At 36.2% G+C, this 26,569-nt stretch overlaps 1 protein-coding gene across 13 annotated transcripts in view; it reads left to right on the forward strand.

Moving 5' to 3' along the window:
• Positions 1-26,569, forward strand: part of CHD9 (chromodomain helicase DNA binding protein 9) — an 89,058-nt gene that overhangs the window by 40,162 nt on the left and 22,327 nt on the right. For all 13 annotated transcript variants that reach the window (XR_007907501.1, XR_007907500.1, XM_051805844.1 and 10 more), the window contains 18 exons: positions 4,911-5,022; positions 8,358-8,507; positions 9,690-9,758; positions 9,847-9,902; positions 11,303-11,420; positions 11,951-12,037; positions 12,899-13,036; positions 15,202-15,323; positions 15,811-16,054; positions 17,124-17,300; positions 18,193-18,336; positions 18,854-19,109; positions 19,679-19,889; positions 21,864-22,059; positions 22,784-22,951; positions 23,524-23,703; positions 25,038-25,148; positions 25,815-26,011. Coding sequence is in view for 11 of the 13 variants with exons in the window: in XM_051805844.1 (XP_051661804.1) it covers positions 4,911-5,022; positions 8,358-8,507; positions 9,690-9,758; positions 9,847-9,902; positions 11,303-11,420; positions 11,951-12,037; positions 12,899-13,036; positions 15,202-15,323; positions 15,811-16,054; positions 17,124-17,300; positions 18,193-18,336; positions 18,854-19,109; positions 19,679-19,889; positions 21,864-22,059; positions 22,784-22,951; positions 23,524-23,703; positions 25,038-25,148; positions 25,815-26,011 (2,736 nt within the window). In the remaining 2 variants the exon portion in view is untranslated. The remainder of the gene's footprint in view (positions 1-4,910; positions 5,023-8,357; positions 8,508-9,689; positions 9,759-9,846; positions 9,903-11,302; positions 11,421-11,950; positions 12,038-12,898; positions 13,037-15,201; positions 15,324-15,810; positions 16,055-17,123; positions 17,301-18,192; positions 18,337-18,853; positions 19,110-19,678; positions 19,890-21,863; positions 22,060-22,783; positions 22,952-23,523; positions 23,704-25,037; positions 25,149-25,814; positions 26,012-26,569) is intronic.

Consider the following 26,569-nt stretch of genomic DNA (forward strand, 5'->3'; position numbering starts at 1 on the left):
TCTTAAACTCAGGTAGCAACAGGAGATGTGGGGAGGAGGGGAAGTGATTCACCTGCACACTGGTCCTGTATTGTTTGAGTTATAAATACCTAAAACTTGATTTTCCCGAGGCAGACGCTGTGAGTTGTCTTCATGTTTCATGCAAGTGAGGCAAATGCTGGTCAAAGGAAGGGATGCTCGCTGAATCTTTGAGTTCTGTTACATCTGTTAAGATCATTAACTTCTGTCATGATTAAAATGGCACATAAATTCCAAATTCAATCATCCTTCTGGGATATCTTTGCATGCACTGAGCTGTGACTCCCTGGTGAAGTTTTCTCTGATTCCAGATTATAGTTTTGATGCATAATTAGGATTTCAGTGACATAAAGTTTCTGCTGCAAACTGTATGAATACAAAATGGTGTGGTCTTACCAAATAACTAACCAAACACTTGTGTGTTGTGTAGCATTCTTATTTCAGTGTTGTATGAGCTTGAAATGACTGCTGGTTCCAAAAATACTACAGGAGTGTTTAAAAAATCTGTGCACAGTGCAGAAGGTATTAATTTGAAATAACAGCTGGAGAAGGAGACAGTAGCTAATACAAGTGTATTGGTATTATTTATTAAACATATCCTAGAAGAGTAAGAGAAACTGGCCTTATACCAGCGATTTAACTCTCATTCCAAGAGGATATTCTATCTCATCAAGAAAATATCTACTTTGTATTTTTTGCTACGTTTTTAGTGATAGATATGGGTATGTTGATAACATAGGAGTTTTATTGTTGTTAATATAGCAAAGTGCTTTGGCTACAAATTAAAATATCTGGGAGGTGGCTTTGGACACTAATAATTAGTTACTTGGTGTTTTTCTGTTTTGGGAAAATGGAATTAAAATGATGTATTGAAGACATGCACTGGAGGCCAGCTATACTTACGATTCCTGACATGCCTAATACATATTTGCCACCTTCTCTTTTTTTTCCTATTCTCTTTAATACTTCCTCATGTTCATTATTTGGAAGGTTTTAAATACTCATCATTTTAAAGCTGTTCAAAGTACTGACAATGTTTCCATCGCATTCACTGCTATCGAACAGAAGGGGAATGGAGCACATTCTTAGTGGTTCTTCGTGTATAAGGAAGAAGTTGCAATGTTCCTCAAATAGTGGTTCCTGGTGATATTACTGATACTTTAACTCTTGGAGCTTTGTGGCTCTAGACAGTGTTAGAAGTCTTGTGCTGAAGATCAGAAGTAATACTGGCTCTTGAGATGGCTTATTGTTAAACTGCTTTGTGGTGTAAATTTCTAAACATCTTTAATTTGTAGTTACAGAAGAAGGAAATATATATTGAAGAAATCTACAATGTCGGATTGTTGAAGTATTTCTAGATGTTATGTAATAAGATAATTCTAAATTTTAAAAGGAGAAAGTGAAATTGGAGTAGTGATATTTATTCTGTGTCTATAGTATGCTCTTAACTTTTCATAGAAACAGAATAGATAGTTTCTGTTCAGAACAGTTTGTTTCAGGGAGGAAAAAAGGGATTTTAGCCAAGGATCTTTATGCTTTCATGCAGAAATTTATAAACTGGCAAGAGAACTTGCTCTCTCAATGAAAATATTTCACAGGATTGATCCAGTTTACAAGCTTCTGAAAATTATTGTTTTCACATAGCAGATTTTTTTAGAAGTTTTTGGCCAAAATATGAGCAGATTGCATTTTTACTGATAGAAATGCATGACTTTAGCACCATACTGTCATTCAGCAACTTCTGATAGCAAGGTGCATTGTGATTCTGGGCACTGGATCAGAAAGAAGTGAAACTGTGCATTTATTCCTCTCATTGGCACCATATCGGTATAGAGGAGGAAACATTCTGATCTGCAACATGTAGAAAAGATGTTAAGAAAATTTCAGGGAGAAGCTTGTGAAGAGAAGTACGGGGGTTAGGGAATACAAGCTCAAGGCAAGACACAAAAGCTGACAGAAATGGAGTGTTACGTGTAAGACTGCAGGGGCAGAGCAAGAGGTGAACACAAGGAGACACTACAACTACAGAGAGGGAGAGGAACAGATGTGCAAGGAAAGATGTAGTTAGAGCAGTCTAATCACAAAATAATCCTGTGTTCTAAAACAGAAGGTCCTTAAAATCCTCTGCTATTCAGTGGATACCTCTGCAACCCCTTATTTCTTTATTATGCTTCTTGAGTACAAAAGGAACCTGAACCTAAAATACAAGGCAGTAGTGCATGAAGTGAGAATGAGCTACGGTTGCATGGATAGAAATGCTTAGCATAGTAAATATGCATTTATGAATTGTCTTAATCTAACATTTCACAAAAGAGAATCAAAATTTGGAAAAGGTTGCAACAGGTGCCACCTACCAGGTGTCAGCCTTGGAGATAAGTAGAACTGAACTGGACTGAGCAATATAAAAGAACTCTGAAGATGGCTTTGAGGAGGGACCAAGTCTTCCAGAGATTATTCCAGCTTGTCTTATATCTCAACACATATTTGATTCAAGAACATTAATTTTTCCTTTTTCTTCGTTGTTAGTATTCTTGTTTTTCATTTAAAAGCCAAAATGTTTGTCAGATTGCCAGTCATCTCTACATGCCATACATATATCAGGCCTTTAATGCCTTGCTCGAAATCAAAGAGAAGACTTGGGATCTTATTTATTGGTCAAAAAAATAGTAATTTACAGATTATATCATGTGAGTTCCCTGAGTTGAATATGCTCTATGTCCAGTTGTTTCAGTGAAAAGGTCTGCAAGGGACAAGTCCAGATCAGCACAGCTTGTTGCCCTTAGTAACTTCTGGACAAAATTCAGAAGAGTGTGTTACCAGTGGTGCTCTCCTCGAGTGGCCAGAAGGAACGGGGAGAATTTTAGAGCAGAGAAAACATACATGATACTTTTTACTATTTTCCCAAACTCTAAAGATGCAAACCAGGAACTTGGTGGGATGGGTATCATTTCATGAATGATCTCACTCATAAGTTTACCAGGTTTCCCTTTAAATCCGCATTAAATTGTAGCATCCAGAATTCCATTTAACAACGAGCTCAGAAGGTCAATCACAGTGTGCCTTGTCTGCAACACTTTGGAATGTATTAGCTAATTTCACATATTAGCTGACAAGTGCTAATGTAACACTTAAATTTGATGAAACAAAGTGAGATTAAAAATGGAAAAAGTGATTTGTCCAAGTCCATCACCAGAAAGAGTCATATTGGAAAGATACCCGAGAATCCAACAGTCTTAAAACAAACAAACGAAAAAAGATTCCTAATCAGAGCTTGGAAAGTGAGGGGGGAAAAATCCTCAGACTAACCTTGAAGAACGTAGAAAAACAGTGTGTTCATTGTTGAAATTATTTCCTGTGATTATGAAACAAGTTTTCTAAGTAATAATTAAACTGAGAACACCTAATGAAAAGCCAAGGACCAGCATTTACTTGTGAACAAACAACTCTGTGAACAAGCAGCTCTGTGATTATGCTGACTGCAACTTCCATTTCAATAGGCATTCCCCAGTGCTGTTCCCTTCGTGCTAGAAGTAAAAAACGTGGGAATGGAAAATCTTTTATGATTTTGCGGTTTTTTTAAACTTTTCCACTGAACATACATAGTGTTTAAATATTGAAAACCTATGAAAATGTTCATTGCTTCTGAAAATGCACCCAGAATCTTTTGTAAGCCATGTTGCTTAAACTTTCCATGGTGTTTTAGTAATTCAAGATGTTTGTTTTCTGTGTGGACTGTTGGTTTGGACATAGTAAATATGTGTGTGTTCCCTTATTTGGACACTTGCAAAGAGAGGTGAATGAGATAAAAGTGTTCCAACCAACTTCGCATCAGTAGTTTTTTCAGGTGACCAATATATTTAATGCTATTTTGGTGTAAAATGTATTGTCTGTATAAAGACTAAATTCTTGTGTTTAATGTGTTCGTAACATGGCAGAAGCAGTTTTTATGCAGGAACTTGCCTCATTTTCTGTTACATGGATCTGATGATTAGAAACTATATAAAATGTGTCTTTTAGGACAGCTGTTTATTTGTGTTTTTATTGGATACTTTGTCATCGTTCTGCAATGATTATGAATTACTATGCCACTGCAACATACTTAAAGAGGAGTATTAATATGGCACATGTCAAATGCAAAAAGAAATACTTTTACACCCTTTAGTTGAAAACAAGTCTGAATTATTATTGTGGTTTATAGTGTAATCTTTAAATCCAAACAAAGAAATAATTGGTGCTTTTTTATTAGAATTTTAACTAATTTATTCAGGGCAATATTGGTTCTTAACATATTCTGGTGGGTTCTAAGACTATTTACAGATAAAAGTGCTGGGTTTTGGATATACCTTTATGAAGTTTTTTAAGGGCAAAAAGGATTCATGCAGTTCCTTCATTTTCATCACTGAATGACTTAAATTTAAGCATAAAAGTTTTGCATATCAGACAGCTTTGAGTCATTTTTAGATTATTCTCCACAGCTATTTTTTTTTTACTAAAAATTATAAGATACATTTTACGATGGTAAATTGTTTATGATAAATCACTTACTGTTGTCATCTGCAGATGGTGTCTCTGCTAACTTTGTAGTTTACCATTTTCAGCTGGTTTAAATGTTGGATTTTGCATTTCTGTTACTTGTTTAAAGATTTAATATTGGTGTGATAGAGAGTTTGTGTTAGTAAGGCAAAGAAGCTCACACTAGTGAACAATACTAGTGTAAAATACAGTCGACTGTAGGGTGTTTCAGACCTATTTTTAATTTTTTAGTCAGTGGTGCTTTCTGAGTTTTAGGGTAAAAATATGGGTGTTGCTAGTGGATGTGGTACTTTTAATCCTGGAGTTATGTACACTAGTGTATGGCATTCACTTAGGTGCTGGGCTTTTGTTTCTTACAGGAAGCTGATCATCACACTGGGTAAGAAGCAGAAAAGGAAAAATGAATCTTCAGATGAATTGTCTGACGCTAAACAGACTCCACAGCGGCCACTGAAAGATGAAGACTCACAGGTAAGGAGTCAGCATTTTTCCCTTTTAAATTTGTACATGTTGCTATTTCTGCAGGTCTTTTTATCCCCTCTCTCCAAAAAGTTACACACCCTTTGACACAGTGACAGTTACTCTCCCACTGCTGTCCACTTCCTAGGTAGAACCTTTCATAATCAGCTACTTTTCCAAGTTGAAAATCAGAAAATCCTACAGGTTAGAACTCCCTTTCTGTAATGGGACATCAATGCCCTGCTTGTATGTGTTCAGTTTCAGTATAGAAGTCCATAGATGTGAGACTGTAAATACTTCCCATTGAGTGTGCATTTAGACCTGATCCTTACTTTGGCTGACTATGTGAAAATGCAGAGTTTGCCTCATAGGAGAGACTTGTGTTAGTGAAGCTGGATCTTTGAGAACATTTAAAATGTTTGCTTAGAGCTGTACTGTTTTTTCTGAGCTCTGCTTCTGTAGAAACAGAAAAAGTAGATTTCTTGCAGTGGTGAATCTGAAGGGAACGATGATCAATGTGCTGATAGGCTCTAGTTGGTTGTGGAATACTTGTAGGGAGTGCCAGATGAAGAATTGAAGTGGTCGAGTCATTCCCTTGAGGAATAGCTGTCTTGTAACTTTCTTACTGCAATTTGTTCATAGATTGCCCTGGTATAATATAGTAAAATAGCTAATGATTTCTAAAACTTGTGCACAAAGAAGCATGAACTGTTGATAGGAGATTATATTCTGTTTATGTGTGTGTTAGTAATAGAATTATAACTTCTTGCTTTAGGGCAATCTCCATTGAAGTGAGATTTTATGATGGAAACGTGCAGGTTTTTATCCTGTGGTGATTTCATCCACAGAGATGAAATCAATATTCAAAATAAGGTGCTGTTGAATAAAAATTAATTGCATTATTTGATGACAGTTGTCAAAAACCAATTATGAGATACTGAGTTGCCCTCTGGTATTTCACAGATAGTAATGCTGGGGGGGGGAAAAAGGATCAGAAGCCATTTCCCAGAATGACTTTTTATTAACTTAAGTGATAGCTTGTCTTAGGTAAAGCTTACCTGGAAGGGAACATGAAATTATTTATTTCTCTTGGAAATTTGTCTTAGTATAGGAAGTCCCTTTAGTACACTGAAGGAGGTGAAAGCAGATTCGGTGGGTCTGAAGTACTGTAACTTAATAGTGTTCTCTTATCAGATTATAAATCTGTGGGCCAACAAACCCAATACAAAAGACTGAAGATCATGTCTTTCTTGCTTTCTTTTCCTCATTGCTCTTGAGGGGGCTTTTATATTTGTTTTTCAGCATGACAAAGGTCATCTTCAGTTCTAGTGTGGATAGACAGGGGGTATCAAGAAGGGAACAGAGGGTAGAACTAAGAAGGGGTGTCATGGGAGAGCAAAAACCCTACTGCAGAATGTCACAGCACTGCCCCATTATATCCCAAGGAAATGGGGAGAAGCATAACAGGAAAGACAAATTGCTTTACTTCGTTAATCCATTCTCTCTTTAGTTTTCAACCATGTTCATGATTTTCTTTTCAAAGAGCTGTTCCTAATTTCTGTTTTAAATAGCTGTTTCTAAGCTCTGGGGGGCAATTTTAGGTCTTTTTTCCCCCTAATTCATTTTGTATGCTTAGTTTCACAGTAGGTGTCTTCCTTAAATACATTGATTTTTTTTTTTTTTTAATTTTTTTTATGTGTGGTACTACTTTATTTTGTGTCTTACAGCATTTGTTTATGACCGTGGTTCTCAGCTCAGGGAAACACAAAGTTTTTTTCTGAACAGCTCAGGTTATATATTAATGTGCTGGAGAACATATGTCAATGTTTTGATAATCGCTTCATGCTTTAAGAGAAGACATAGTGAGAAGAATTGAAAATGCCAGTTACATAATTTTGTATTGCACTTATTACCTGCCTTTTTTCTTTTTTTAAAATCTACTTCTGTCAGCTGACTATTATTGATTTAACTACAATGTGACATTACTGTGTCTGTTTAAAGTCGAAGTTCCTTTTTGGGAGAACACCCCTCCCCACACGCACTCACTCTTTCTTGAAAAATAGCTGATCTAAAATTGTGGAAAGCTGATGGAGTAGTCATATATGTAGCCTCTCTAGAGGAATGGTGATGCCCATTCTTTGACTTTTCATATAAATGTACTTTCTTATCTACCTTACTAAAACACTTCTGATGTGGCTGTTGAAGTATAACTGTGTCTTTTACCAGATACCAGCCAGACCAAGGGCTGAATTTAACAGTCAGGAAGAAAAGTTCCTATGCTGCAATCTTACTGTTACTTAATGTCTGCTCTGCAGAAGCCACTGTGACCACAGCATTTTGGGCTTCATTCTATTCACCATTTGTTCTCCCAATTGAGCACCACAGTGTAGTACAACACTGCAACCTGCAGTGGATTTTCCTGCACAAAAATACCCTTTGTTTTGTAGAGATAGTTTTACTCAGCTGATTTTATTTTTATGATGGTCAGTTCTCCAAAGCAGATCGCAGTGTTTTCAGATGTTACCTCACTAGTTTGATACTGCTATTTTTATCCAGTGAATCCAATTTAAAAATTAATCTTACGGTTAAATAGGCAGTGTCTCATATACTGGTGCTGAGGGCTGGAAGGATTATGCAATAACCTAATAATCTAAATATTTGAAACTGAGTGAGAAGGAATTATTTTCTTACACTGAACATTATTTCTTCAGCTGAAACTTGTCCTCAGATTCTTGCAGAAACCAGGCTGAAAGGTTAGAGAGATAAACAGCAAAGTAAACCAAATGATGCTGTTAAACAAGCCCTGATTAAGGTGGAGGAGAAAATAAGTACATTAACAAAGCAACCAGCTTCATTAGCCATCAGGTCAGACTTCATCAGCAATTTGACCAATATTATCTAGTGAAAATCTTCCCCATTTTTTGTATATAGCACTGTTGTTTAGTAGAGACACTGCAGCATATTTTGTATCTTTCCCTCTGATTCTGGAATTGGATGATAGCACTCTACACAGCATTAGGAAATTGCTGTTGAAATACTGATGCTAATGGGAGATCTGTTACATATCAGCTTTTCTCCCAAACTGCTCTGGAAATAGTGGTTTGTGTTTGCTTTTGAACTCTAAAAATAAAAGTATCAAATGTTTATATGAAACAGAAAATAAATAATTAATTGAAAATAGTGTACCTTTGTGATTTGTATATTTCATGTTTCATATCAGATGTTGGCCTTTGGTTTTAGATACAGCTGAAATACTGCTTAGAGTGTCCCAAAACGTACAGTTCATGTTAGGGGAAGTTTTGTGTGAAAACTCTTACTTATTTTTTTTTTCTTTCTCCTGCATGCAGAAGAGAAGATCAAATCGTCAAGTTAAAAGGAAAAAATACTCTGAAGAAGGAGAAGGGAAACAATCAGAAGAAGAAGCAGCTAAAGTTTCTGTAAAAATCAAAAAGAATTCTGCCCCTTTGCCTGCTGAACAGCCTTTACAATTATTTGTGGTAAGTAAAAACTGGCTTGGTCCGTAGTGGGAACTTCCTATTCGTCTCAAGTAGTTCAGTGAATAAAACTCACAACTTGGAATACATTATCATTAGTAAGCCATGATTTAATGTGACATTTTGCTAAGATCTTGAAAACTGAAAGAAGTGGCTTCTTACTATTTTTTCTGTTACAAACCTTTGTTGACTTAATTGAAGTTAAGCGTAAGGATAAGACTAAGGATGGGTATATCTCAAATAATGTGGCGTAGGCATATGGAAAAGCTCTGTGCTTATGTTATCATGACTTACAGAAGTATAAAATTACTTGGGGGATCTCTGCTTGCTGCTGGGGTATTTAAAAAGGATACTCCTCCTTTACCCTCTCAACCTTTTCAAGGTTTACACTTCACTGTTTAACTTGTGCCAGCTCTGGGACTCAAACTTCCTGTTGAGCCGTTCTGGGTAAACAGAATGGCAGGAAAGAAACAGGAAAAACGTGTTTGTGAGATGCTTGAAAAAGTGCCAAAAGTTGTAAGGGAAGGAGAAGGATAGTCTAATTGGAAACAAATCAGAGGAAAGAGAAGGTGACTTTTTATTGGAAGCAACTCTTACAGATGCCTCTTTATCTCTGGAACCACAGCTCCAGTCTTGGCAGAGCCACGTAGTCCTGTTCGTGTCACATCTAAGCCCTGCTGGAATTGCCAGACACGACCTTCTCTGCCTGATTCCACAGCGTGTCTGTTACCTATGTGCAGAGTAAAGCTACTCAGTTGAGTTGGTCACATGCTGGGTTTCTTTTCTTTTTTTTAACCTGTCTGTCAAGAATTCTCCCTTTCTATACAAGGAAATTCTGGGCATGTCCAGAGCATCACTTTGACTCAGTGGGGCATTCACAGTGAGTCTGTGTCTGGGAAGCATTGAATCCTGAGTGCTTGCACTGTGTAAGTGTGTTGTTGGAAAGTGAGCATTTCATCTGATGCCCTTTGGAAGTGCCAGACTTTTGCATGTACTTCTCTCTGGATAAAGACCTGGATTTTAAACTTTACTCCCAGACTGTTAATGTTAATGGTGGAGGTCAAATTTATGTTTATTGGTGATCTTCTGACAAGCCACTTGTGGTTGAAGCTTTTAAGCCTAATCAGTTTAAAGAGAGGGCATTTACTGCAGTTTTATAATGTCATTTTTTTCCTGCATTTATAGGAAAATCCAAGTGAAGAAGATGCAGCAATTGTAGACAAAATCTTATCTTCCAGGGTAATAAAGAAAGAAGTAAGTGATTGTCATGGAATAAAATTGTTTATTTGAAAAAGTGTTTTGCATCTATCATTTTACATTTCCCCTGAATTTCCTTTCCTAGGTATCTGCTGGGATGACAGTAGACACAGAAGAGTTTTTTGTAAAATACAAGAACTAGTAAGTATTAAAAAGTTGTTTCATCATATGTGTTGACTGAACTGCTAAGTACCATATTTATGTACTCAAGTTTTGTATTGTTTGAAGGTTTCTTGTAATAGATTTTTGTCATTTTTGAGATTTTTCTCTACCAATTTGATCTTTAAACTGCTAAGAATCTGCATTATATTGATAGTAATAATTTTAAAATTATCAGTATTGTGAAACCAACACTGACCAATAAGCTGAAAGCTTTTTTTTGCCAAAGAACAGAATTTTTTAGAGAAGATATGTTTATTAAATTCAGCAGGGACTACATGCCTGAAGCAAATTATAATTTCATGAATTTAAATCAGAGGTGTTTTGTGAACCTAGATTAGATTTACACTTCATACATTTAGGAGAGGTTCATGTAGTAGTTGGTCTTATTGTTTCAAAAAGAAAAAAAAACTTAGGATAGAAATGATTTTACATCAAAAGCAGGAAATAAAAAAAGACTGAAAAAATAAAAGAACTTCCTCCAAATTTTCTTACATCCCTACTCAATTCCTGATGCTGAAAATCCAAGCACATTTTAAGTTGTACCTATGTGAATAGTTTAATCCAATTTTTTCTAATCAATGTCGTTTTTTGAGTTTCGGAATTCACATGTTTTTGAAGACCATTTACCCCTTGTTTTTGAAAGGTTAAAGTCTGTCTTTTCATCTGAGAATGAGTAATCCCTAGCAATAGCTCTATTTTATTTCCAGCATATCTTTAGAAAGCTTAAAAAGTGATGGAAGTATACTGAAAAGGGGGTGTGAGGAAGAGATCTATGTACTTCTGTACTCTGACTTCAGAAGGGCTCTCTCAGGGTGCAGTGAGATGGTGGAGGTGCTGGTGCTCATGATTCCTCCTTCCTTTGGCTCCATTTCTTAGAGCTTCTCTCCCAGCCCAATCTGGAGCCATGTTCCTCTGTGCCATGAGCTCCTCACTGACCTTTCCCTGGGCTGAGCTCTCTGGTTCAGCAGCACCTGTGATGAGATAGTCACAGGAAGTACAGGAAAAAAAACAGATCAAATATATCAAGTGATTTATGTCTCTGGGTACTTTCTGATAGAGGTGTCAGGTTTTAAACTTGCCTTGTTTTAGCTCGCTTGAAATGAGCTTGTTTCCCTTCTTAGGACACATGGAAGAAATGTGTGAATCCATAGAGTTCTGTGGATTCTAGCCCAAAAACACTGCCTTAACTAGATGCTTTAAGATGATTATTTGGAGGAATAAATCTTTGCTCTTTACAGAGGATTCTGTCTTAAATGATAAAATGTGGTTTTTTGAGTGAAATTGTGGTTTATAAAATATATTATTTTAACTCTATATTAAAAATAGATAGTAAGCTTTTGCTTTCATTAGTGTGTTAATGTCAATCTCTGTGATTTTAGCTCATATCTCCACTGTGAGTGGGCCACAGAACAACAGCTTTTAAAGGATAAAAGAATCCAGCAGAAAATAAAGCGATTCAAACTAAGGAAAGCACAGAGAGCTCACTTTTTTGCAGATGTGAGTATAAATATAAATTAAATAAACTCTCTTGTTTCCTTGTAAAATTGTGATCAATAGTTTGCTTTTAAATAAAAGAGATGATTGTTAAGAAATAAAAATGAGCCACTGGGGCTGGAGTTTTGGTTGCAGCAGGGGGTGGGTTGTTTAACATAATTCTAAAAGCAAGTCTTCTGGAGTCAATGAACTAACCTGACTTACATGGTTTAAAATTGGAATTGGTTGAGTAACTACTTAGAAATGATAAGGAGGGAAGGACTTTGTTAGTATGTTTGTTTCTCTGTGACTTACGGCAGCACTTCATCCCCAAGTGACTGTGTTTTCTGTTCTGATGTCAAATCCCAGGGATTGTTGCCAAAGAGAATAAAGTGGTGGTTTGGAGGGGTGTGTGTGTGTGGATTTTGTGTGTGTGCAAAAGCCTCAGTAGTTTCCAACTACCAAATTTATTTTGTGTATGGCGAGAGAGCAAGTCTTAGCAAATACCAGCTTTTTTTTGCCTTTCTAATCATTTTATTAATCTTGCACTGCAGATGGAAGAGGAACCTTTTAATCCTGACTATGTTGAAGTAGACCGGGTATTAGAAGTATCTCTTTGTGAAGACAAAGACACTGGTGAGGTAAATATACCTTAAAGCAAGTCAAGAAGATACATGTCCAAGATTGACAGTTGTAATTTTATCAGATTTCAGAGTAACACTTCAATGATTTTACATCTCCTAGACAACTGATGAGCAAAGGCTGATTGTTGATTAAGGCTATTGGAATATCCATGATACTTATTCTGCTCTTGTAGATAGCAAAATGAGCAGACTTTTACCCAGTGATTTCTGCCTCAATCTTCCTAAAGCAAGGTTGAGGGTTAGAACAACTTTTCATTGTATGCAGCAGATCTGTCATTATTACACATTTAGAAAAAATGTGTTGTCATAAGACTTTTTCTCGTGCCTCTTTGTTTGGTTTTGAAATATTTATGCACTGAATCTAAATAAGATAATCTTCTTTGGTTCCATCTTTTGTGACTTTTCCTAAATTTTTATATAAGTTGCCCAGCAAGGCTGTCAAGCTTTCTGTTTTGTTGTGAAGACCTCTGGTTTAGGAACTCTCTAAAGCTCTTTGGTTTAGGCCTAGGTAGCCTGATTTGGAGACTGGGGGAAATGTTCTGGTTGGTGCCTTTGTAGTTACTTCTGCCAGCCTGCCTCATTTCCACAAATATCATAATTTATCTTTCCTAAGACTTAAGATTTACTTTTGGGTAAGTGGGATTGAAAGATACTCCAGGGGTCTACAACAAGTGGTAGAGTCTGAGAAGCCAAGGATAAGTAGGTAAATAACAGGAATCTACACTGAACATTCGGAAAAATGTCAAAGTATGTTTTTGCTTCCAGCTCTCTTGTGAGCAAGCTACTCAAATAGTAAGGCATATTAACAGTCTGTATACTAAATTAAAAACTGATAACATTCAGAATTTTCTTCTGCAGCCTGTTATTTACTATTTAGTAAAATGGTGTTCGTTGCCATATGAAGACAGTACGTGGGAGCTGAAAGAAGATGTAGATCAAGCGAAAATAGAAGAATTTGAACAATTGCAAGCTTCCAGGCCTGACTCAAGGAGATTGGTAAAATTATATCTAATTTACTTGTCTGTCTTGGGAAATTTGATTTTGTTTTCCCAACTTTAAACTTTTGTGTTAAAACATAAGGCTTATTGACGTTTTGTATAAAGGATCTGTGTACCTTGGTACGTAGGAATAATAATATACTCAGGTAGGCATAGATAAATATTCTCCTCTAAGTTGTTACTCTTTAAAAAAATAAAGATTTTTGCTTAGGAAAAATTATGAAGTGCTATGACTTTCTAACTGAGCAATGAGCCACACATTGAAACTGGCTGTCACAGAATCTGAATACCTTTAAGATGAGGAGAAATCAGAATTAAGTATTAACATCCTTTTATAGAAAACAGAGGTAAGTCTTGTTCTTCAGCACTGAAGGAAATTGGCAAATGAGATCTGTCAAACATTCTGTAATTACTTCCTGCTTTTATTTTTCTTGTTGTCAATAAAGGGCTGACTGAAAGGAAAAAAAACCACGTGTAATAAGGAAATGTGTTTTATCTTTAAATTATCAATCTTCCGTCTCCTAGAGCAGGAGAAAGCAAAATAGTTCTATTTCAAGTCTTGTATGTCATTGTCAGAGTAGGACATGTGTCCTGCGTGGTGTAGTACAACACTTGTTCTAACTTCTTTTACATAACTAAATATGCACAGTGTTTTAATTTGTAGGCTTTGGGGTTTATTTTAATGGTTTTTCCATCTACAGATAATGACAGTAGTCACGATTAACATCATCATATTATATTGAGTTCATTTTTGTAGTATTTATTTAAAATCCTGACATTTTGGCATGTGAGAACAAGAGCTTTTATACCTCTGTTACCATATTTGGCTTTGAGAGAAAAAGATGATTAAAGCGCAACTGTACAACTGACAGTCATTTCGGCATCAGCAACAAGTATTTTTTGCTTCAGGCTCCAGCAGCTACAAGAAATTATTTGCTGACTGCAGCCCTGTGAGCAGGAGCGTGGCTGCTCTGGGTGTGGGGGAGTGGACAGATGGCAGCTGGTGGGTGAGGGGAGGAGGGACAGCTACTGCTGTGCCCAGACCTGGTGTCAGGTGATGCTGACGCTGGCAGTGAGGAGATATAAAATTCAAATCTAAAATTCAGAGCTGCCAGATAAGGCCACATGAGTCTAGAGTGAAAGCAAGCTTTTATAAATGCTGAGAAATGAAGGAGGGGCTGGGGGGGAAGTACAGCTGATCAGAAAAGCTCTAACTAAAATTATTTCACTTGCATATGTGAGTTTGTTCACGTTGGGATGCAGAAGTTTTCAGAAGAGAGGTTTTTTTTCTGCTGCAGTCATACCTAGTATCAGTCAAACACTTCATGATTTCACTACTAAATTGCCTGCTAAGCTTAAGGCCAAGCTGTTGAAGCTCCAGGCTTGGGAACCAGTGGGTTTGTATATATGTATATATTTTTATATGTAGCCCCTCAGCTTTCCTTTAGCTTTCTAGGGTCATTAGGATGATACACCTTGGTACTGTTAGTCTGTTTTGTCATGTCCTTGGTATCGTGACCCTGTGTATGCTGGTGCTGTTTTTCATCTCATCTCTTGGTGGAATCAATTAAGGGAACTAAACCACTCACAAGTTTACTTTTCTGTGTTCCTGCCTTTGCCTTCCTGACTTGGCCAACTGTGAGATCCAGTGATCAGCAGTGACCAGGGCAAGTGCAGAAAGGAAAGGGCAAGATCAGAGTAGCTTAGTACAGATGCCCAGACTTCTTCAGGAGAAGAGCATCAGTGTCCAGAGTTACTTAGAGTTCGGGGATGTTGGTGATCCCAAATACTCAGTTGGCTGTTGTAGGGCAGCTGTTCTTGGAGCTGCCAAAGTGAAACTTCGTGTAGTCTTGGAAGTTTCTTATATAAATGAATTAGTGTGTCAAATTATCCATGCCAAACTGTTTATATTCTTAGTTTTAGAAACCAGTTGCTTTATTTTATCATAATGTAGTCTTAAATAATTTCAGAAGTAGTGATTCATATAGACAAATAAATACAAATTACAGGTTTCTGAAGACTATTAATTAGTAAGGAATGTTAGCATTGACACCTTCCTGCTTTTAAGGTTTAATAAGAACATTCTAAATCTAAAGTGATACACTCACTGAACAGTGGGGTTAGATATTTTGGAAGAATAAAGCATTTATCTTTCCCTTAAAGGACCGACCGCCTCCAAGCTCCTGGAAGAAGATAGAACAGTCCAGGGAATACAAAAATGGCAATCAGCTCAGGGAATATCAACTGGAAGGACTTAACTGGCTCCTATTCAACTGGTACAATAGGTATATGCATGGAATATTTTTTAATGTAGATTTTAAACAAATTGAGTGAATCACTGTTACTGAGGATGAATATTGTTTTAACTAAAACAGTGACTTCTAGGGAATCTGCATTAATTTCTAGCACTTTTGTCAAGGTGAACGTGTGTGTAGGAAATCTGCTTAATTTGAATTCTTTTAATTAGGGCAGATGTAGTCCCAAAAGAACACTTCTGGAATATATTTTTCTAGGAGAACTTCATGGAACATTCCATTCTCAGGTTTTGCCAGTGGCTAAACATGATGCAAAGCTTGTGGTTTTGTGTACTGAGCATTCTTTCACCATAACCAGGGAGCATTTGCAAAGATCTTTTTACAGTGCCTCGGTTTTGACCGTTGTTGTAAACTGGTATATTTGAGTTTAGCTTTTATACATTGTCCATTTGAGTAACAGCTTTAGTGTCTGTACTTTCTTTGATGCTAGTGACAAAGAAATATTTTTTACTTTCAGGCGAAATTGCATTTTAGCAGATGAAATGGGTCTTGGCAAAACCATCCAGTCCATTACATTCCTCTATGAAATCCTCCTGACTGGCATAAGGGGGCCTTTCCTGATCATAGCCCCGCTTTCCACTATAACAAACTGGGAACGGGAGTTCCGCACGTGGACTGACCTGAATGTCGTGGTGTACCATGGCAGTATGATCAGCAGGCAGATGATCCAGCAGTATGAGATGTACTTCAGGGACTCCCAGGTATTGTAACGTCACTTGTGTGCAGTAACTTACCCAAAACCTGTTTCAGGTGGGAGTAAGGAGAGGTGTGCTTTACATTTATCTTAGTGAAAGTCATCTTATATACCCTGATGTTTCATAGGAGCATCTTTAATATATGCTTACTGAGTAAATTTAGTGGAAGTGTTTGCAGCAAGATGTGTTGTTTCACTGTGCTGAGTAATTCTGCAATTGAATAGCAGTGACGCTGATGCTCTTGTGGAGATTAAAGTGTACACAGATGGTTGCAGTTGAGTCCTGAATTTGAAGAGCAGGGAGAAAAAAAGTATCACTGATTAAGCTCTTACCTTTATGTAGCTGTTGATTTCCTTTTGCTAGTGTTAACTGTACAGTTTGCTTTTCAGTCTGAAATACATAACATTAAATGACATGAAAAAAATTGAAAACTGTTTTAAAAAGGGATTTTTTGCCTTTTCTATATATTGTGCAAGAACAATTTTTAAATTGTGATATTTCTATGAAATTGATAAAGCTGAGAACTTTTTATTAAGTAGTGCTAAATATTAAAATGACATTTTGTTTCTGTAGTGAATTATTGTATACTGCCTTACTGAAGGCCTCACATATTCTCCTTGTCAAACCAATGGAGTAAGCTGGATAAAAAGTTCTCATTTAGTTCTCAGGTGATATTTTGAATACTTACTGTATGACTGCTGTGTTAATGTCATGTATTTTGATTGATTGACTGCAGGATTTTTCCTGTCAGTCTTTCTGATTTTCTCAGGGTTAAAAATGGGATTTTTATCTACATGCACATTTTGAAACAGTTCTATTAGATGGTTATATCTGTAATTGAAAAGTGGTTAAACTTTTACTGTTGGCTAGATAATGTTGCATTTGTGTCTGTGGATAATTACTCATTAGCATTAATTAGAGAGTTACAGAGATCTAATAAACGTGTATGGGATGACTGAACAATTTATAATGTAAAATCTGATGTGTGGCTCTTGAGAAAATTTCAGCAACAAAATCTGTAAATTGAATAGATGAGAAGTAATGTAACAAATCTGGTGTGTTGATGAATCTCTAGGGCCGTATTGTTCGAGGTACCTACAGGTTCCAGGCCATTATCACAACTTTTGAAATGATTCTTGGTGGGTGTCCAGAATTAAATGCGATTGAGTGGCGCTGCGTTATTATTGATGAAGCTCACAGGCTGAAGAACAAAAACTGCAAACTCTTGGAAGGACTAAAATTAATGAACCTTGTGAGTAACTATAGTTCCCTTTGGGGGTTTGATTTTAGCAGCTTAGTATGATAATAAATAAAAACAATTGCTTTGCATGCCAGAAAAGACCTCTCAAGCAGCCTTTCTCAGGAGATAACTGTTCCTGATACTCTTCAAACATATGTGGTTTTGATAGCTGATGGTGGTATATATATTTTTGATAAAACAAAATATGGCAAGTTCTAACTGTTGGCACGATCTATTTCTGATGATACTGTTCCATTGTTTGTTTTGATTAGGGGAAAAAATTTCATTTAAAATTTGCTTTAGTTTTTGTGCAATGTTTTGTTCAGTAATTGGTGTTTAAAAAACTGGAAAGTATTTTAAGCAAGTTATTTACCAATAAAAGCAAGCAAGAAGTAGAATTTCAAACAGACTTGTTGTCTAGTCCTGTAGTTAAGATTTTATTTGATACAGTGCAAGATTTTTAAAAGTAGATACTACCATGTATCTTGAGGCTTTTGGTGCATTACTACAAGATGCACCATGACTAGTTTGGCAATTTTTTTTACTTCATTGTTACTTTCCTGCGTGTTCTCAGAAGTAATTATAATTCTTTGTGATACATGCTTAGTGTATATTTTCCACACTATAGAGAGGGAGGATTGTAAATGTTTGAATATTTACCTGAATATTACAAGCAAATTTGAAGTGTTCAGTCATTTTTTTCATTAGAGATGTAGAAAGAGAGAAGTTAAAGAAAAGCTAGTAGGAAATACTGGTGGTTTTTAATAAATCAGTTTATCTGTATTACCTGTGTACTTAGTGACACTCAGAACTGGTGTTTTCAGGTTGCGATGCTCAGACTTAAAACAAAAATGTTTGCAAATGGGTGCAGATAAAGTTATGCAAGTTCTGTTTCCTTTTGTAGGAGCATAAAGTGCTGTTAACAGGTACCCCACTGCAGAACACAGTAGAAGAATTATTTAGCCTCCTTCATTTTCTTGAACCACTGCGTTTTCCTGCTGAATCTACATTCATGCAAGAATTTGGAGACCTTAAAACAGAGGAACAGGTATAACTTCATTTTGAGCTTTAGTGTTTAAGAGTAACTTCCTTGAAGGAAAAATCTTTGTTCTAGTTAGTAGCCAGATAGTAACTGTTACTGCTCCTCACCCCCCCGGTTCAATCTCCCCATATCATCTGTGAGTTCTTCTGTCATGTAATTTCTCTGAACTGTCTGGACAGTAGCAGTAAGCTAAGTATAATATTGGATGTTAGCAAATTATTTTTACTTTTCTGTGTCAGTTTTTTTAATTTGAGAAGTGAACACTGACAATAATAGAAATTGAGGTTTTCTGGCTTTGTAGAGAGTTTTTGCAGACAAATGTTAAAGATACTTTTTTGTTGTTTTGGAGTACGTACATTAAAAAATTCTTTAGTAGGCTTGGGGTTAAAAATAAGGCTGTATCCCGTGTGGAAAATTTTTCATATAAGTCCACCAAAAAAAAAAGTGCCATGTAGGTGAAAAACTTTTAATTAACTACACTATTACTTTTTCATGTTTGTACAAACTGTCGTATTTCATTTAGGTTCAGAAACTACAAGCAATCCTGAAACCCATGATGCTCAGGAGATTAAAGGAAGATGTAGAAAAAAAGCTGGCTCCTAAGGAGGAAACTATAATTGAAGTAGAACTAACTAATATCCAGAAGAAATATTACCGAGCTATTTTGGAGAAAAATTTTGCTTTCTTATCCAAAGGAGCAGGGCAAGCTAATGTGCCCAATCTGGTTAACACTATGATGGAACTCAGAAAGTGTTGTAATCACCCTTATCTCATCAAAGGTAAATACATGATTTTTAACTACTTTTTTTACTTTAATTCAAAATATGTAAGAACTTCTGTAATAATTCTTTAGTGTTTTCATCTGACTTTCCAAGGATTGCATTAGGTAGAAGCGTTTTTTTGATAGATACAAGACAGAGTTGCCTGAAATGTGAACCTTTTTTGCGGGATTTCACAAAATATTTAGAAGCAATTTTCCCATGGAAGTGGTACCTCTCTTTAAAAGCAGCATGAAGAACAACTTCTAAGTCTAACTTTTAAATTAATGCTTCTTGCAAGTGATGTGATCTGTCAGTCTTCATTGCTTTTCTCACTTATAACTAACTGATGTTCTTCCTGACTTGCAAGAAAATACACTTTAAACATCTAAAGTTTTGGCTGTGATTTCAGAAGTATTCAGAATACTATGTTTTTGAAGACTCATGTCCCATTTAAAATACCACAAAGACTGTTGGGGCTATTGGGGGATATTTAGGATACAAGCACTGATTTTGGTAACTTAGTCTTGTATGTATGTGGAGGTATTTGTGTAGATACACCTGTGGATATGGAATATATTCCTATATAGGTGCTGAAGAGAAGATCCTTGGAGAGTTTAAAGAAACATATAACCCGAGTGCTCCTGACTTCCACCTGCAAGCAATGATCCAGTCTGCTGGGAAATTGGTTCTTATTGATAAGCTTCTTCCAAAAATGAAAGCAGGAGGCCACAAGGTCCTTATCTTCTCTCAAATGGTGCGTTGCCTTGATATTTTGGAGGATTACCTTATACATAAAAGGTAAGATGTTTCATATTCTGTATCCTGTAGTATATTGTTCTCAGTGGGCATATCTGTGAATGTTAGTGCAGGATTAATGATAGCAGCACACCAAAACTGGGAGTTTTGTTTTCTTTTTTGCTAATCAGTGTGTAGCTTGTGTTCTGTGATCATTTATTCACCAACCAATTAAAAACTTCAGAGAAAAAACTAGAGAGAGGTCGTTGAGTAAACCATGTGCCTTCAGTTAGTTGCTTTTTCCATTAAACATTCAATTATGTATGTTTATACTTTTCCTGTTGAAAACCAAGTAGGTTCAAGCTCAGTGTTGCTTGCCCAAACCCCAGGAAGCATTGAATGTGTTCTTTATTTATATGATGTTGAACTTGGACCAGACAGGGTCCAAGATGCAGCTCCTTGCTTCCAACAGAATATAAGCACAAAATGGTAAACAACTGGAAGTTTGTTTTTTATTAATGTAAAAGTACAAATGTTCTTCCTATCTTTCCTAAGTTTTGACTGCTTTGAATTTTGCAGCAGAACTGAACTGCCAGCTGTAAACCAGCTCATTGGGTTGGCTTTTACCATCCCATATAATAGCACCCTTTGATTATACTATTCACTCCATGGAAGCTAAATGTTTATATGTGTATGTGACTAAAATGCATAAACTTGGTTACAACTGGTAATTGCTGTGTCAACCTGAAAACCTATAAGAAGGCATAGTTCTGGTTGTTTTACTAGTGCATTGGTTGGAATGTCCCTACTGCTGTGAAATGTGTAGTTGTCAGTGAACTACATTATAGTAACACAGAGTTAACATGTTGAAAAATAAAAAATACTAATAATGTAAGCCTTCTTGCAGTGGATACTGGAATGTATATTGAATATGAGATTATTTTAATACCTCTTTTTGTGATAGTTTTATATTAAAGCTATCTGTTTGAACCGAGAGCTCAACAGTTTCTATGTTTCATTTTAAAAGATCAATTTTAACTTCACAGTAGCTGTTACAATTCAGTATGTAAAATTTTCTGTATTTAAACTAGTCAGTCATACCTACAGGTAGAGTCTTTTGAAATCCATAGAAGCTGCCATTTGGTTAGAAATGTTAGAGTGCACACATGATCAGACTTGGTGCTTAACGAAATTCAGGACTGTAAGAGATGGCTGCCTGCCAAAATAGATGCCTGTGGTCCTGTGGATTACCTGCTGTGCCATTTTATAGCTGATTAGAAGAAAAATGGTTGTGGGGGTTTCTGACTACTAGATACACATTCAGCATCTTACTCAGTTTACAACATACAGGAGTATTTGCTCCCCTTTTAAGCATTTTAGTTTCAAAGGAGTCTTTCTAATTTTCAGATGTAACAAATGACAGTTTTACTTCAGGCTTTTAAATTTGCTGGGTTTAGTCTTGGAAGCCTTGATAAAGACTGTTAGAGGTGCTGTCAGGTCATTTTTGTTCCATTTCTCTAATCTTTACAGAATCAATATGCAGTTTGTCCAATGACAGCTCACCAAGTTCTGCTTTCTGCTGATTACTTGGGTACTCCTAATTGTTCAATTTGGTACATAATACAAGAGTCCACTGTCCTGCTTCTGTGACCCTAGGCAGGGATCCAAGGATAATAGCATGTGAAAAACTTGTGAGTGTCCACAAAGGACTTCAGGTTATGTTGTTTTAATGCAACCAAGTGCCATGGTAGTACATGGTTTTGGTATGTATAGTCAGGTACTTGCTTTAGCAGACAAAGTTCAGAAGAACTTGTCTCAAAATGCTCAGCCTTCGGACTTGCTGATGTGTATTAGTACTACAGATGTGCAAGTTCTGACGTGATCCTTGGTTATGTTACCCACTGCTAATCAAAGTTAGTCTATATCACTTTTACTCACTGTAAGGAATAAACATGCAAGCAGGAGATCTGTTCTAGTCGCCCTTTAAATTATAAAAAAATGTGTACCAGTTTGTGTGGTGTGTCTGGCAACCTGCAGGTACCTGTATGAGCGGATTGACGGGCGGGTACGAGGCAATCTCAGACAAGCTGCCATCGACCGCTTCAGCAAACCCGACTCGGATCGCTTCGTCTTCCTCCTCTGCACCAGAGCTGGGGGTTTGGGCATCAACTTGACTGCAGCAGACACATGTATCATTTTTGATTCTGACTGGAATCCTCAGAATGATCTGCAGGTGAATTCCTTTGAGCATGATACATTTTGAATGTTGTAACTGTTTTGAACCTACGTGATTTTAAAATGTTTGTGCTTTTTTAAGGCATGTGTTGAAAGTTTCTGGATGAATGCTTTCTACTTGGGTAGGAGAGGTTTCATTTTGGTTGGGTTCTAACTTTTTCTTTCAAATTGATTACTCTTGAAAAATAGAACACAGGTAAAGTCAGTGAGTTGGTAAAACCCTTAAGATTTGATGACACTCTGAAACTGGGGACTATTTTTGCATATACTGACTAACACAGCTTATGTAAATAGAGGTGTTCAGCTAAAGCATAATATATAGAAAAGGATTAATATGTATTAAGAAAGAGTGAATTAATCAAATCTAGGAATTAGATGCTGAAACAGTGAATTCTCAAGTCACAACTCCTTTACCATTTGTATCTGGAGATCAGATAATTTATGAGCTAGCATGTCTTTTTACCTGGCATTACTGCAAGGGAAATACCATTCAGGAGCATTCATCACAGACTATTCATCTGCATTTTACTTGCTACACTGTTTTCAGAAAACTTTTCAATGTGAGAAATTTACTTCCATTTACTTAAGTGTGTATTGACTCCTTTTGAGTTCGTGCTCTTGTTTTTCAAATTGCGTTACAACAGAATGAGTTTTTGAAAAGAATAGTATCTTATTCCTACATAAGTCTAAACTCTTACTGCCATTCTCCCTCCCTTCAAAAGGCTCAAGCCCGATGTCACAGGATTGGTCAGAACAAAGCAGTGAAAGTTTACAGACTGATAACACGGAATTCCTATGAGAGAGAGATGTTTGACAGAGCAAGTCTGAAACTGGGACTGGATAAGGCTGTCCTGCAGAGTATGAGTGGAAGAGAAAACAGTGTTGGTGGTGTATGTAGATTTATTTCTTGAAATAACCTTCCTTTAGCTTTTGAAATCATGTGGGAATTACTTCAAATTACAGAAGCTACCATTTTTACATTTTTCAGTCATTTACCTCTCCATTCTCTTTTCTGATGTGGACTAGCAATATAGCTGACATAATTTTTAATGTAGTCAGTTACTGTGATAAATGTTTCACTATTTCTTACCTCTTAAGGTTCAAGGTAGATAATGTCAGAGTTAAAACATGGAGAAAAGTTTCTCTTTGTTTCCTTGTATCTTCTCATATTAATATAATGTGTGACTTTAAGGGACGATTTACGTCTAGTATGAATAAGTAATTTTTTTTTAAACATGCTCATCATGGTGTTGAGAATAGCCAAAACAAAAAAGAGGCATACTTGTAAAAATGTGCTCTGTAACCACATAATAAATTTTTATTTCAGTTTTCAACTACACTTTTCTCTTAGCTTTTAAATCATAAAGCACAGTTAGGTTGCTGAAACACAGGAAAGAGAAATAGAAAAGACTTGGGGATTTTTTTTTTTCTTGACTGTCTAACCCTGATTTAATTTGCTCAGATCCAGCAACTCTCTAAAAAAGAAATAGAAGACTTGCTTCGAAGAGGTGCATATGGTGCCATTATGGATGAAGAAGATGAAGGCTCTAAATTCTGTGAGGAAGACATTGACCAAATTCTGCAGCGTCGTACTAAAACTATCACAATTGAATCAGAAGGGAGAGGCTCCACATTTGCCAAGGTGCAGAACAGCAAGTTGTTCTGTGACAGTATAAGCTGTAAATGTAACTGAGTGTTGTAGAGCTTATGCCTTTTTTTTTTTTAAGTTATATTTACTTCTGTTTAATGGAGGTGTGTGTTAGGTATGTTTTTTGGGTTCTTGCATCGGTGTGTTTGTTAAACATGTGTTTATTTTAAACATGCCCATAGCAAAATAAGATTTGCACATGCAGATTTTGTAAATGGCAGATGCAAAGAGCATACTTGAGCAAAGATGAGTAATGGATATGTGCTGCTTTTGAAAAGGCTGGATTTTGTGTGAGGTGTAAAGAGCTGCATTAAAAAAATGTTTAAACAAATTTCTTCATAGATCCATTTGTATTCAGATACATTAAGAGTAGGGGACACATCTATGACAATAATTAATGAGATTAAAAATTCTTAATTTGTGTAGGCTTATTATAAAAATGCTTACACAGAGGAAATAGTTTGAACCTTCGGCTTTTTTGGTAAGAGTTGGAAACCTCCTAAAATAGCAGGAGGTGGAGAGTGCATATATGTACATGGGAAGGGGGCTGAGAGTGTAAAATATCAAGCAGTATAACTGAGCTTGGAGCGTAGGCACTTCATGAATGCAGTTGTGACAATTCCAAAAGAAAAAAAAAAGGCAAAGCAAAAGGAAAACTTTTAAAATATAACTAATGTACATTTATATTCTTAAATAGTAGTATTTATAAATATTACTTATTTATATGCTTATTTAGGCCCTCTTATATCTTGCTGATTATGGCTTAAATAAGAAGTAGACTTCTAAAGAATATCATCATCACTGCCTTTTTATCAGAAGAGTTAGAAATTTTTATATATATTTACTCTTTTCCCAAATGCGGTGTATCGGGGTTTTTTAAATGCCTTCTGAAATTAAGCTCATTCCATGCACTCAAGCTTTGATTGTTGGCAGCTTAAACGCCCCTTTGAAATTTCCCTCAAGCGAGTGCTTTTTGCATGAGATGAAATCCCCAAATGCTGATAAGCCTCTTCAAAAGGTTCTTTTTTCTTCCATTCGAGTAATTTAGATTCAGACTTAGAAGCAGAAGAGTCTTGCTGCTTAATGTTCTTCTCTCCTGATGGAGCATAAAAGTTCATTAGATTTTTCTGATATATTATGGATCTGATTTTTAAAAATTAAGGGGGAGGAGAACTTTTGAGTTGCATTGCAGTCTAAGTAACTTCTAAAGTCGTAACAGCTGCTTGGGAGATTTTTGATGAAATAAGGTCATGCATTCTTCACAGCACTGAGGCAAACTCTGCATTTTGATGTGTGCTGTTGGTAAGATTTAGTTTTATTTATTACAGGCTAGTTTTGTTGCATCTGGAAACAGGACTGATATTTCACTAGATGACCCCAACTTCTGGCAGAAATGGGCCAAAAAAGCAGAAATAGATATTGATGCCATCAGTGGTAGAGTAAGTACTTTTCTTTTTTAATGTGTGTTTTTCCAAGTATGTGCTTGCAGTTGAATTATGAAATAGCAGGTGTAGGATTTCCGGTGCTTTTTGATTAATATTTCAACAAATCAGACTTTTTGTGCTGGATGATTTGTGCCTGCTGATAGCTGTATTATTTCATATTTCCCTGCTCTCCCAAAAAAGTTTGTCAGTCTTTGATTTTTGTCAAAGCCCTGGAAGTGGTTGAAAGTGTGGAATTATTCTGATTGCCCCATTTCTCTGTCTGTAAATCCTGGGCTGGAATCTGCAAAATAACTGTATAAATTTTATATGGAATTATATAAATTACAAATTTTATGTGGAAGTTGTGTCCTATACCTGAAAACATTCCTATGCATTCAGTGCAAAAAGGTTTGCTCCCAGAGGCTGCAGCGTAGTCTAAGTATTGAGGTCTGAGGAGATATTCAGTGTTGTTTATCACTAATGTACTGGTATTATGGTATTAAACTAATTTTTTTTAATTGCCTTAAATACCACAACATTTTTTACTTGCTTTGAGTTTTCACTGTGATGTCTTCACACAATACCTGTTAATGACATAAGAATTGTTTCTGAACTGAAACCATCTACTTGAGAAAAACTTCCCAGCTGTTTCTCTCATAAGGTTTGTTTGAAATTTTGCAGAACAGCCTGGTTATTGATACCCCAAGAATCAGGAAGCAAACCCGGCCCTTCAGTGCTACAAAAGATGAACTGGCTGAGCTGTCTGAAGTGGAGAGTGAGGGTGAAGAGAAACCCAAACTCCGCAGGCCCTGTGACCGTTCCAATGGATATGGAAGAACCGAGTGCTTCCGGGTGGAAAAGAACTTGCTGGTCTATGGGTATGGTTGCACATCCTTCTGCATTCTAGGAAGTTTCTAAAAAGTGTTTTTTTGTTTTTTTTCCCATGTACTAAGTTGTATATAAATTACTTGTAACTATATATTGGCGAGAACCTGGTGTGTATATACAGAGAATTTATTTAGAACAGAAATTTATTGTGCACCTTGTATAAATCTGGCAATTTGCAGTTAAAGAAACATTAGTGAAGAAAGGTGAAAATCTTTCTTCAGATGGGATTATAGCATTTAGCATGGGCACTACGGGAGTCTCTCTGAAATCGTTACAGTAAGTGCTGCAGGCAGGCTCAAAACTCCTTAAATAAAAAATACCTGAAATAAAGGCTTGGTAGGTAACTTGATTTTCATAACTGCAGAACATCTTGCACTTCTCTGAGGCACAAATAGGAACTGAAAACGTAACCAGTTATTTTAAGCATACTGAAATCATATGTGTTGATTTGGAAATCAAATCTTAGGTCTTCTCTCACCCATCTCATAAGAAAAATAACTGCATTCTTGCCAGTTGTTCCCATCAGTTTTGTATCTTAGAAGTCTAAA

Source organism: Manacus candei, unplaced genomic scaffold, assembly GCF_025592945.1.
Source record: "Manacus candei isolate 608988 ecotype Guabito, Panama unplaced genomic scaffold, ASM2559294v1 h1tg000065l, whole genome shotgun sequence".
NCBI lineage: Eukaryota > Metazoa > Chordata > Aves > Passeriformes > Pipridae > Manacus > Manacus candei.